Raw genomic sequence first — 14,242 nt, forward strand, 5'->3', positions numbered from 1 at the left:
GCAGAGTTAGGTAAGAGGTAGGTGAGCGCAGATTTTCTCCACCCTATTGCAGAACCAGCAAGGTAAAATACACGAATACAAAGGAGCCCGCTTCACATAGAATAAATGTTCCAAAATAGAGGTTTTAAAACTCAGAAACGAATCTGTCTCAAGTTAATAAAAACCAAGAGCAATCTGATTTTGATGTAAACTTTGTGGCTTGTTATGTTGATGATGTCTATGAAGTGCATTTTTTAAATTGTTCATTGTAAACGTGTTTAAATAAGTGTTTTTTAAAAAAATCTGAAAACAAAAGTAGTAATTACGCTATTGATAGTTGAGAATAATTTGTCTGGTTGTAAATGTCTCAGTTAGCCAAGCAGGTTTGCATGTGGGCAATAATAGTCTATGAAGTACAGTCTCACTCTGATGCTTTTAGTAATAGGACGAACTATATTCTTTTGCATGTCACTGGTAGAATTAATAATATAAAATGAAGTTGTTTCAATATTGCAATGAAATCTAAAAACATAATAATTTCCAATATTAAAACCACTACTGCATTATATTGCAATAATTGTGTTTAGCAGTTTGCAGGCATTAATATTAGCTTGTGGCTGACAGGTTTAATTTCATGGCTGTGAGAAAATGCAAGTATTACTTCAAATATATTAATTATATTTTTATCATCTGAAGAGGGATATTTTTTGTATGAGCACTTTTCACATGGAGGTCCAACATAAACATTTTTCTTTCTTTCAGCAAAGTGATGAGGTTTAATGAGAGAAATTAAGAGATGAAAAAGCTTATTAGGTCATTTAATTCTTACTGCTGCCAGTACAGGATTTTCCTTTACATATTTCAGTGTTTTGCCCATCTATATTAAATTACTCATGCAACAGAGATTCCACCGCTTCTCATGAGAGGCTTTTCTACAGCCTCACAGATCTTAACCTCAGAAAATATTTCTTTATACTTGGTATAAAATTAAAACAAAGTTTAGGCCATGACTCCTAACGGTTTCCCTGCCTGTTGTAGTCCTGCCTGGAATACTTCACACCTGGCTGAGAACTCAGTCTCCCGCTGTCCCATCCTTCCTTACCATCTATAAGGGAGGGCTACAATGGGGCTCCAGAACAGGCACTGCTTAAACATTTCAACTGACATTTATTTAGTGCTCTTAACCTTGAAAAATGTGCCTACAGCATAAAAGAATTATCTTTCCAGGGTGAATAAACTATTTAGACCCAATTTCTTGGTGGGCTGTTTTTTAATCAATTCATAATCCAAGTGAATCCATTACTGAAAAAGATGAGAGTCAAAACAATAAAGCTGGGATACAATAGTCTGAAAATTATAATAAAATGAAAAAATACTGATAATATACTAATAACTGCACTTTGAGACAATGGAACACATCTGAAATCTGGAACAGCCATCACTTTTTTCAATAAGTCAAACGAGAACTTCTAGCAAAAGACAAGAAATCAGATGGGTTTATCCTCCGTTCTCATCACCTTCTGCACAAAAGTGGTTTGGAAAAGGCTCCCGTCCTTCCCACGCAGTTTACAGCAACAAGATTTTTATAATAAGCATGAAGCCAGCATTTGTACTGTCTAGTGAACTTCATTACATTCATTTCACCTAACTTCAGACGCTTTCATCTGAGCTTGTTACTCAAGAGTCCCCTTCTGATCAACAGAAAGAAATCTCTCTGACTCTACAAGGAAGCCTTGGGTGACCTGATCTTTGTATTAAACCAAAGAGGGCCACCTTTACACTCTACACAAGGATACAATCTTCATTAATAGAAAAGGAAAATATTCTAAGCTGGCCAAGTTAGGAGATATTCTTCCTATTGTCATGGCATCATCCAGTAAATATTTTCACTTTAATGTATGCATTTTTTGTTCTTAAAAATGATACTTGAGTGTGCGAACAGGCAAAGGAAGGCAGAAATTAGTAGAATAACATCAGCTGGTCATTAATTTGATGAACTAGATATGAAGTTATTTATGTTCAAGAAAAATGCTATTCACTGGACATTGCTATTAATAACATCCCACAGACTACAGCCGAAGCAGTAACAACTGATAATATATCATTTAACACTAAAGGTAAAGCCATATTAGTTATTTAAAGTAGAATTTGATCACAGATTTGTCTGAAGATATTGACTTAAAAATCAAGTGAGAACATACAACTACAAGCAAGACCTTCTATAATCAAGTTTAAAATGAAGCTAGTAAGCTAAGATTGAACTATTTGATAGGCTTTGTAAATATAAGTCAGTTTGGCTGTGGCTAGCCTGAATGGGCATTCATGTTCAAACAGTACAGACATCACCAATGACAGTCTCCGAATTTCATTTACATGTATTTCTAATGGGACAAAATAAAGATTTTCAAAGATTGGAATTTTCTCCGTGTAGTGAAACTAGTCAAGTAATGATTCAGATTTAGATAAAGTGAAAGACCAGTAAGAGGACTTTCTAATTGGTTTGTGTTGGGAAGAAAATACACCATTTTCATGATAGGGTACTCATAAGCGATTTGATCTTCTGTACACATTCCACTGGAGATGGAGGATTATCTTTCCAGCAAATGATTTATTTGGCGAGATAAAGAAGAGACTGTTACTCAGCCAGTGAGGTACTTATGTTAATATTTACTCAGCAATAGGAGTTTCACTAGATGGTCGTATGGAGGCAAGGAGACCAAGCTCAAAGGAGCCCTAATCTTAGTATCAGTAAGCAGGTAATCTTGCTCCTGTCCCATCACAGATTCTGATGCCTCACTAACCAGGGGAAAAAATAGTTTAGTTCCTTCCTTTGCTTGTACAGCAGTAAGAGTAACAATAAAAACAATGCCCAGTTTTTGTAGCAGAAGCAGCAAGGGGGTGGGCACTGTTTTTGAGAACTGTTACTGACCTATGTTTATTAGTACTGAAAAAAGATTTATCTTTATGGAGTGCAAAAATAGTTTGCAATTGCTCTGTCCTCTTCAAATTACACATCCATAGTATAGTTCAACAAATATGAATATATGAAAATATGCTGCAAATGTTTTTCTTGCACTCTCCATAAAAAGGTTAGTGTACGTACTGTATTTTTTTCTTGAGGGAAACAGATGTCAGGAACTAGGTACCTTACTGTTGCCATAAATGTCCTCTCTCTCTCTGGAAGCTTTGTTTATTCCTCTTACACAGTTTCTCACTTCCTTTTCATTCTCTCTTTGACATCAGTTTATCTTTGAATTCAGATTCTTAACTTGAACATGCTCTTCGGAAGTATGACATGCTGTTATTATCAAATAAGTGTGCTATTACCAGATGAGAGAACCTTCCGCTAACCTGAATGACTGCTTACAAGAGGAAGGGTTTAAATCACAGGGACTGGGGTGATTTGTAAGGCTAGATTACTGTCAACTGCTTAGACATTTTAAAAATACATTCCTTTAAACAAACGGCATATGCATTTTTCTTTAAGATGTCAGTAAGGCAGATTTCTCATTTTCCAAAAGCCTTCTGGATTCTTTCACAGTCTGCTGCCTTTTCACATCAACATAATACGACATTCACATAGTACAACAAAAGTCAAAACCTTACATAAAGATTTTAGGTTTAAATTGTCCAAATGCACAAAACTGTAATTAAAAAGACATTTTTCAAAGAGCGTATACACAGTATATGAGCATATAGAGCAAGAATATCTCCTAATTTTTTCACATATAATTCAACAATGAAGAGTAAATATGCATGTGCTATGGAAAAAATTTTTAAAAACAGATTTTAAAGGCCTTACTAGAGCTAGTTGCTACACATTAGCATGCAAGTTATTTCATTCAGTTTCAAACCCATGGTAACCTGTTTAAACAAGTGCTGTATTATGCTTTGACCAGTATGGGAGTTAGATGAGGCACAGCACTTAACACTGTCAAAGATATTCAGCAGTCCAGTTGTAAGATCCTTAACATTAGCAGTAATTTCCATGTTAACTTTGAACTCATGCTATTTGAATTTAAGATGTAATTACACTTGTAACCAGCTAAAGTTTGCTGTCATCGTGTAACTCTGAAGAGAATGAGCACAGCCTTTGGGCACTATAGCCAAACAATATAAAAATGTTAAGGAGGAAGGACATACAGCAACTACTCTTCATAATCCTGGGACTCACTTCCTACTTCTGTATGTGCATGATTCACCTTTCAACGATTAAAATAACATTCATTATTAAAAAATGCTCACAGTGAAAGAAACTACCATCTGTCCTACAAATAGGAACTTCATTAATACACTGTGAGAATCATCTTAGAGATCTGCATACATTATTTGTATAGATAACGGTTTTATAGATATTTGTGTATTCTACTTTAGATATCCCTTGAAAATTTGGATTGATGAAGAAAATCACTATAAAAGTAATGAAACAGTAAAAACTAAGAAGCATTTTGCATTTAAGAAGGTTTTGGAATGTGGAAGTAATAATGACAGGAATTTCACATTCATTCACGTTATTGTTATTGCTCAAGATGTGATATCATAAAGTCCCAATCTAAATTAACATGACCAATTATATTTTAGGTCCAGTGGCATCTACAACATACTAAGCATATACATAGATATAAGTATGTATATCTGTAAATATATAATTTCTTTTAATGTTAATATAATCTTAGTGAAAAAACCTTGAGCAGATGTTATATAACAAAAGTGGGATATCAAAATAAGTCTATAAGTGGAAAATATGGTCACGTTAAATGTCAGATTAACTGAGAAAAGACATCCCAAGTGTAACCAAAACAGTCCAAGAAAGCCAATCCAGTCAGTGCCTGCAAAGTAAGCAATGAAGCTGACATATTTGGTAGGAGAGGTGCTGAATTTAGAGCTTCCAAAAATGCAAATAAATTAGAAGCAATTAAGTAGATAGCCTACTTGCACGGAGCTCTGACAGTTGTCTAACAATTCTTATGAAAATAAAGTTGAATGTTATTTACTAAGAGAGGCAGAACTAATACAATAAGCTTCATAAGCAAGTCACATTTCAAATGTTATGGGGAAGCCAGACAGAATATGTTACAAAATTCAGTGTGTTGATGATGAGGATCAACACAGAAATTTTAGAGGCGTTAATGAAAGCATAGCATCAAAAAAGGGAGAGAATAAAATACCAAAGAAACAAAGGGATATAAACATAACTTGCAGATTATAGATTTAAATGCATTGAAGGACGGTGGCAGTATCAACTGTGAAAGAGAAAAAGGAGATAGCGTGCAAGCATTTCCAAGGGAAGATAAAAAGTCTGGTTTTGACCACATTATGCTTCCACTAATGGCGTGGCATCTAGGAAAAATACCGTGCACTGAAATGATGGATTGGATGTTACAAGGCAAGATGGGAACAAACAGACTGAGTCACTAAGACAGAGTAGTAACTGAAATTTTCAGTGGATCAGATTATTGACCTCTTGTCCCTTCAGCAAAAGTACAAGATGAGAATTACTGGGTAAATGCTCTCCCTTGAAAGGAAGGGCACTCAAAGGAGATGTGAGGGAACATCAGAGACGGAACATAAAGACGACTATGAATTCACAAGATGTCACATCAGATGTTCTGATTGATTAGAAATAAGCAGCAGCTGAGAAAGTAAGCGGAATCCTGAGATTTTGTTAAAGAAGTCGGGAGAGACCAGTGGAGAAGTTCAGACCAAATAAAAAGGATAATAGGCAAATGGTGGGGAAAGGAGGAACAATTGGTAAGATATTACCACTAATTTTAGAAGTGCTAAAGAACTAAACTATGGGTCTGGATGAAAACAATTTGTTTTGGCTTATCGGAAAACATAATAATCTGGCACTCTTCTCTTTCAAAGAGAGTGTAAGATCTCAAAACAGATAAGATTTTCAGCAGGCTAAAAATCTAGTAGGCTCCAAGATCCTGTTCCCTGTTTTTTAAGTTACGAGTTCATGAGTCTTGTCCTTGTTGACATTTGTTCCTGGGAAACATGCTAAAATGCTCCCAGTGAAAGAAAATATTTTGAAGCCAGCAAATGGAACTACCATAAACTAATATTAAAGTACCAGGAACCAAAGGTGGGGACTTAACATTGAGTGTCAAAATGTGAGGAATGTAAATACCAGGAATGCATAAAATACTTCATTAATTTATTCCAAGTTTCAGATAATTTTTAATCCCAGGTTTGATTTTGAAGTGCCGTATTCTCGCACTACAGCATTTTCATTTATATATGTAGATCAAATATCCCTATAAGAATGCAGCACCAAAACCTACTTGTTTACATTGTTCTGCCTTTATTTTGCACATATTTCAGGACATATTTTTCCCTTGCTAAAACAAGAAAACTGCTGAAATGAGAACTTGCTTATCTACTAAATCAACATCTTGAAAGTTTTAGGTGGCAAAGTCTGCAGATAGCAAACTACAGCCAAGTCAACATTTTCCTACATTACCTCAAAAACTTTTATACTTCCTTTTCTATCAGAGATCTCACAAGATCTCTGTATTTGCCTGTCAAACAGAAGCTGTGCAGCTGTAAGAAAAACGATAATTGGAAAGATAATGTTAGTGGTATTCAGGCATCTCTCTCAAAGCAGCTTAGTCATATGCTGTATGGAATAAAAACAGGATTGGCTGAGTAAGGGAATTTACTGTTTCCCAGGAAAGGAAACTGTCTGCAACACATCTGGCAAAACGTTCTAAATGTTTAGTTGTGACAAAATATACATTTCAGCTCTTCTTAAAAGGTGAGTTCTGTAGAGTGGGTATCTTCTTTCTAAAAAGGGAAAGATCTAATTTGTACTTTAAATATACCAAGCCACTATTTGCTATTTTATGTCAAATACTATATACACTCAGCTATAAAGCAGCAGGAAATCAGAGGCTAAGCAGCTATATTTCAGTTTGCAGAATAAATGTATCATGAATGCAAACACGCCACTCCGTATCGACAGCAGAAATTAAAGATGAGGAGAACAATGAACATGAAAAAACCACTGAGAGGAAGCAACTGATCTGAATTATAACTTTTTACTCAATTTCATACTGGCATATATAAGATTCCATGCCAAATTATTTAAATTCCATCCTACTTCAACATGTCTAACAATGAGATGTTCCTTCTCGTAACTGACGTGCGACAGATCTTCTCTGTCATTCAGCTTTTCTGGAATAAGCCCTGCCCTGCAAGCAGACTTGTTATTATGCCTCTGAGGCTCAGTAAAAAGGCTGTATTCAGGCATCTTCCTTCCTGCTCTTCAGTTTTCAAGGACAAAAATGTATTTAACTTGCCTTACTTTTCACACCAGTTTTCTAAATTTAGCTGTTACTACTTTCTTTCCCCCTGAACTCTGACTGTCTTTGACTCCCTGGGGAGGCAGAGAAGACCACTTCCTCCTCCACAGCTGGGAAAGCTGCTCCCAAAGGGATGGAAAGGGTGAAGGATCACAATCAAATGCTCCAAAAGATGCACCAAATACGGCACTATCCTGTAGTGAAGGGTTAAAGGGATGTATATTTATTTTGTTGGCAAGGTGAACGCTTACTGATTTTCCTGGGCAGTGGGAAAGAGCGCTTCATTAAAGCAATATGAGTCCATTGGACCCAGATGGGGAAACAGCAAAATCCTCCCTCAGTTATGTGTGTGTTGGGGCTTGTATTCCAGTTATTGCCCCTACAGCCTGGAAGAATTAAGGAAAAGTTGGGGAAAACATTACCATGGTGAACCTCAGGGTGTTACTCCAAGAGCTAGATGAGAAGCACAGCAGAGTAGCTAACTGGTGGTGCCTGCTGTCCTGGTAAGGGTCTTCCCTGAGTAATTTGTTGTCACTCTCAGAATAATACCTGCGCTTTCCATACCTTTTCCCTGAACTGCTGACAGCTGCCATAGCAACTGGCCATTCATTCATTCATTCAAAAAAAACAAAACACCAAAAACCCACAAAAAAGCAAATCCAGCCAAAAAAACAGTAAAAGGTGAACTAGTTTCTCTTCCCAGTATTCATACAACCACAGTTCTCCCTAGTGGAGGTCCAAGATACAGCAACCCTTGTTAGGGAGCCTCCAAGTTCAGTTTTGTTCCTGGCCCCATTTACGGCTCAAGGGCCTCCTGGGGTCATGCATCGGCCTTTCCTAAAGGAAAACAGACTCCAGTTCAACCCTTTAGAGACACTCCAGTCTCTCCTCAAAAACCCAGCAAAACTGAGCTGCCAGATGATGTTGGTGATGTGACTCACCAGTGTGGCATACAGATGGCAGGCTTCACAGCATTTCAAAAACTATTGATTTAATCAAGCCTCTCATGGAGATCCTATCATCTAATGAATTCTCAGCATCCCTTCAATTTTGTCTTTTATATATGTACAGTCCCTTGAGTAGAGGTCTAATAATTAAAAAGAAAACTTCTGAAAGACTACACTGGTCAGTCTCATGTTTACCTTTAATATCTAACTAAAGGATTAAAAAAAATCTATGAAAATATAATCAGAAAAATTAAGATTATCCTCCAGTTCTTCCCCATTAGGAGACAGATACTTTCAGGGCTGGAGCAATCTTATTTTCTGCACTACTCTATTGAGGGCCCTATATTTTTGGGGCTAGCTGTGAGAGGAAAAGAAAGCAGGGAACAGATCAGTTTAAGGACAAATACAAGTCATAAGAGGAAATTCTCATTTAACTTAGCAAATGAATTAAAAATACTCAAATAACAGAAAAAAAATGAATTTGAATGTCTGGTTAGATACCTAGAAATGCTTCACACAGTCTACTGTACAAATCTAATCCTACATGCAGTCTTGGATAATAGTAGGTTTCTCAACTACATTGCAAAAAACTGTTATTCACATGGAATTTAACGTTCTTTCAAAGACTTCAATACATTGAAAAGCAGAAATCAGTATACAAAAAGCTTTTGAAACTTCATTAACAATGCAGGTACCTGTCACATTAATTTGCTTTGCTATTGCAATACAAAGTTGAAGGGATGGAGAATGTGTAATTTATATGCCAGACCCTCCAAATATGTACATTTTGTGGAACATAATCTTGACTGTACCCCAAGTTCCAAACATAAAAAAGTTCCCTTTCCTCGGGCTGGAAGGATGTACAATGAGAGATGAATACTCCACAGGAAAAAAAATCTGACAAATTGGTTCCACAGGTCACAGTCCAAGTATAGTTAGAACCTTTCTGGAAGTCTCCAGAATTGAATTCTAGAGATTTTCCCTTCCAAAGGTAACTATGTAGTATGTAAAGAAATCCCAACAGCTTCCAACAATGCAAGGCATGCATTTTAGCTGCTACAACTATTTTTGATAAGCCCTGAACACAACTTCCATGATTTAAAAAGTAAAAACTACATTAATACACTATATGAAATATAGCAAGGTGTGTAAAAAAGTCTGTCCTAAGAGATCCCGAGGCACGCTGGGATTTTCCTCGTGTAAGAGAAACTTTGGTCGGTAATTCATGTTAGTTTGACTAGCATGGCATTCCCTTTGTTTATTTTAATTAAGAAAAATCTATAGCTTCCAGATCCAGACCTAGCAAAACTCTCAGGCAGTTTGTCTTCAGGAATCAGTATACTATCATGCTGGTTTCAAGAAGACATTGTCTAAAACAGAGAAGCAAACTTTTCCAAAATTCCAGTGGAATCAACTCTTTCCCAGGGTTTGGTAAGTTGGTTAGTAATTTTCCGCTTTTTCAAGATCACTGATCATTGCAGAGAACACGGGAGTGGGAAGTAGGGGGAAGCTCCTTTTTACTCTTACATATATATTTCAAATACTTACGTTACTAGATTTTTCCTTGACCTTTTACAGGTATTTCCCACTTCCCAGGGCATGGAATTGGGCTAGCAAGAGCTGATGCGGGAACTGCTATTCAGCCATGCCGCTTCCCGAGGCATGCCTTGCTGCCACTGTGTCCGGAGAGTTATTCCCTCTTCCAGCCTCAGCTGACTTGTGATTTGTAACTCTTGCTAATGTTAGCACGTCCAAAGTGAGCTATTTAATACAGACAAAAAAGCCTTAAAAAAAAAAAAAAAAGGCTTGAAAACGCTTAACTCTTGAAAGACATGCCTAAAAATGAGTATTCAGCTCAGATTCAGTAAAATACAAAGTCTGTGTTCAACTGAAAACTTGTAATTAAAACCCTTCTCTTGTTCTCTTTGCAAGGACGTGCCCAAGCCTGCTTTTGTATGCTTAGGACAGTGTCTTTCTCTGTAATTACACAATGCATTAAACACAAACGAAATTACATCTTGGTTCAGCACTTTAAAAAAAAAAAAAATTCTTTAAGAAGAACAAACAAGCCCAGGGACTTTTTTTTTTTTTTTTTTTTTTTGGTCGGTGTTTAAAAATGATTACCACCCCGAATCATTTACAAGCATAGTTGGAGGCTATCGGAACTGATTGCTCTGTCTAGGAACTTCTTAATTGGAGCCGTGCTGCAGGAATTCGCAGGGCTCCTGTTGCCGCCGGCTCCTCCCCGGGGTTTCCTCTCGCCCCGCGCCGCCCCGCGCCGCCCCGCGCCCGGGCGCGCGCTGCCTGCCTCCCGCTTTGCGAGTGCCCCCCCGCCGCTGCACAAGGCACTGGCGAAGCCGGGGGGAGGAGCAGCTCCGCTCCACATGTCTGCCTGCTCTTATCAACTTATCATATAAGGGAAGGCAAGTGATTGACTCGGGCAGCGAGGCCGCCCGGTCCTGCCGCGGGCGCGGAGGAGGCAGCCGACGGCCGGGGGGGCCAAGCGCGGCCGCAGCCCGCAGCGTCCCGGGGGCCGCTCCTGGCTTTCCGCGTCTGACAGCTCCGGGCAGGGCGGCTGGGGAGAAGACGGCACGCTTCCAGTTTGCAACGAGGACAGTGAAAAAAAGCCCAGCCCTCATTCAGGCGGCACATGGCAGCAGAGCACGCAATTTCAGCGCAGGTTATTAACTAGGTCCGGGCTCTCGCTAGCGCGCTAAAGCACTCTGCTCGGTTCGCTGGGTTACCGCAGGAATTAAAATGCCGCTGACTGTTTACTTCTTTTGGGGCTGCAGTATTTTCTTAGCTTCAGGATACAACTCCTTTAGTAAGAGCATGGAGACGATAGGCAAGAAGCAGTACCAGGTTCAGCACGGCTCGTGCAGCTATACCTTCCTTTTGCCCGAGACCGACAACTGCCGATCTTCTACTTCGTACGTCTCCAACGCCGTGCAAAGGGATGCACCTTTAGATTACGACGATTCAGTTCAAAGACTGCAACTACTTGAAAACATCATGGAAAACAACACTCAGTGGCTAATGAAGGTAGGATAATATAATTTCTAGTCTAAAAATCTTGCTTACAGCATCCTGTTATCTATTTCATTGTGGTGTTTTGTCTTCTAACAGTTTCTAAAGTCACAAAATGCATTATCTAAACTAGTTACCTTTCCATCAAAAAGATGTTTCGAGGTCTGAGAACATAATTTTACTGACTAGAAAGGAACAGAGGACTGCACTGGTGTGCAGCGCTCGTGCTTTAAAGTTTGTCGTTACATTTGAGTTGCTTGGACAAATAGTAATTACGTACCCAGGCAGGCTGGGAGCATGCCTGACATTTCTGACATGAAAGAACCGGCTACTAATTTATAATTAACTGACAAGGACTATTGTATCTCTATTTAAAGAATACAGAATGTACCTTTATCCAAGGCATGTTTGAAAAATGTTATTAGAAACATGTTTTCAAAACTTGCATGCAGAAATTAACATATAAATTAAATAAAGAACTGTAATTCTAAGCAAGGACTACAAGTCTGACTTGCGGTGAAATGAGCCTAGCGAAGGGATAGAATTTCAAGAAGGTTCACTAGCAGATATCCTTCACATCCTGTAACATTTCCACTCAAATATACAATATTCAGGGGAAAAATATTCTGGAAAAGGTGTTGCAGATGCCACATAGCTTTCTTTAATGCAACTCCATTGTAACTAAGGAAGAATGATGTGTTTATTGCCAAAGTGGCAACATTTGTAAAATTATACCTGAAACAACAGAAAAAAAATGTGTACTGCATAGGTTCTTAATATTACTGGAGAATAAACCCAATGACTATTCCACATTTCTATAGGAACTCATTTGATTCTATACAGTTCAATAGATTTTGAGTTAATAAACCTTTACTTCACTGGTACCTGAAAAAGTGTGATATCATAGTTTAATTGCATAGTAAATTTATGAGTGTTCATGTCTCATACCAAGATGCCTATCTTCTAAGCAATAAATATTTTGAGGACTTAATGGAGCAGTTGACATAATATCTCCAAATAAGTGATCAAGTGATGTCATAAGGGTTTTTTTCATAAAGAAATAAAAATTTGTTGCCAGTGGAGAGAATTCACAATTGTCTACAATGAGTAGCCAATTCTTTATTCTAAGCTTCCATGACTATAAAATAATTTTGCCTTAGGGTTCACTTCTCTCATCGGTTACAACGTTACAGAACTAGCATGATAGAATTAAAATGAACCTGCCAGAGGATTTGTGTAAGAAACAGAAGTCACACTTCAAAGCAGAAAGCATAGTGTTTTCATCTACCTGAAAATGAACCTTGAAGGTTAAATCCAAAATGCTTACACTTGAAGGCTGCAGTGTGGGCCTCTAAATCTGTCTTTGTGGGTTTAGGATGCTTAATTTAGACGCCCAAAAAATGTCAGTTCAGTAGCTTTTGGTTTTTTAATCTCACAGGCAAACATACTTCCCTCCACATACTTACCTTTCTACTTATTAATTTACAATGCTCACTATTGTGATGTTAAGGCCAACATTAACAGATGTGCAATGCAGGATGAGAAACACACAAAGTAAACCAGTCTAATCTACCCAGCTGCTAAGCAATTTCCTAACATAAATAGTAAAATCACACACAGGACTCCAGTGCTAAATGCCACTTAAGTAGGTAAACACAATATCATAAGTGGCATCAGGTAAACAGAAACCAGTAAGCAAATTCCAGCATCCTTATTTAGTAAAAACTATGCTTTTTCCTGTCAGTCCCTGGGAAATCAGTTACAAGAGGAACAGGGTAAGTATATCTAACCCATTCTTTGAGGGATCAAAAGGCAGATTTTCTGTTTTACAAGACAGAAAAATGTTTCTTTTATTTGAGCAAAGATTTCCAAATAAGATGCTTTAGAATAGCCTGATTTTTTCCTAGCTGTTCCACAGCTAAACATCCTGTAAAATAACTGCTGTTTGCCTTTTCCACTATTTTAACACCTGCTCTTTATGTCATCTGTTTTGTTCACAAAGAGACTCCAACAAAAGTAGCTTTTCCTCAGATTTGCTTTGCTAGAGACACCTGGTTTGCAAGTGAAGATGAAAAGCAAACAATAACCTTTAAAGTTGCTTACAGAGTTTACGTGCTGGTTTTTTAAGGTCACTAATAGACATTCCTAGGTTCATATTTCAACTTACGAAAATATAATACTAGATTAATCAAGGCATGGCAAAAAAAAATGTGTTCACTTAGTTTTTATACTGTATTGAAAGTGTAATATAAGAGTGATTTTAAAAAATAACCTGATATGAACTTCTCAGCAATTGCACAAAAAACTGATTTAGGTCTTGCTTTTTTAAAAGCTACTTTTGCTCATTTAAGAGACAGCACCCGCTTTGTTTTGAAGTTGTGTAAAAAAAAATACATTACAAGCTTTTAGTGTGAATTAACCTTTAAATGTTGTTCCTGAAGTATTGCACATCCCAAACCATTTTTACACTCCTCCCCCCCTCCTGCCTTTAATCCATCAACTAAAGGAAACATTCGGTTTCTGAATGAACACCAGGCTGTATGAATGGAACAGCATGGGAAGTGTGCACTTCATCTGGTTAATGGGCAAACACAATGGGAAGAAAATGAGTTACGTAGGTCCAGGTTCTTTTCTGATCTGCTCCTGCACGGGGAGCAGAAGACTTTGTTCTACAATTGCTACAAAGTGCTGCTTCATGAAAACACATTTTTTTGGTCTGAACTGTATTAATGCCTTATACCACTACTGTACATACCATACCTAAAACTGGAATGTCTTTTCAAAAGTAGATTATGCTAAGCATTCAGATGACATACTAGAACAAACCACTATTCCACTTAATCCGGTGGTTAGCAGTAAGCCAGTAAGCGATGCTATAGAGCAAAGGCCAAAACCCTAAATCAACTGTGCAGCAATGTACCTGAAATGAACTTTCTTCTTTGACTTTCCCTACCTTGGAATCAATTTGTATATTGAAGTGTA

General features: G+C 37.6%; 2 protein-coding genes across 7 annotated transcripts in view; one reads left to right on the forward strand and one right to left on the reverse strand.

Moving 5' to 3' along the window:
- Positions 1-14,242, reverse strand: part of MCPH1 (microcephalin 1) — a 132,793-nt gene that overhangs the window by 22,188 nt on the left and 96,363 nt on the right. The window lies entirely within an intron of this gene.
- ANGPT2 (angiopoietin 2) overlaps positions 10,507-14,242 on the forward strand; it is a 46,504-nt gene continuing 42,768 nt past the window's right edge. For 2 of the 4 annotated variants that reach the window (XM_087776790.1, XM_087776792.1), the window contains exon 1: positions 10,507-11,275. In XM_087776790.1, coding sequence (XP_087632916.1) covers positions 10,991-11,275 — 285 coding nt within the window. In that variant the 5' untranslated portion in view covers positions 10,507-10,990. The remainder of the gene's footprint in view (positions 11,276-14,242) is intronic. The other 2 variants (XM_009461361.2, XM_087776791.1) reach the window with 1 other exon arrangement.

The sequence above is a fragment of the Nipponia nippon genome, unplaced genomic scaffold (assembly GCF_047370975.1).
Source record: "Nipponia nippon isolate SJK-2023a ecotype South Korea unplaced genomic scaffold, ASM4737097v1 scaffold_4, whole genome shotgun sequence".
NCBI lineage: Eukaryota > Metazoa > Chordata > Aves > Pelecaniformes > Threskiornithidae > Nipponia > Nipponia nippon.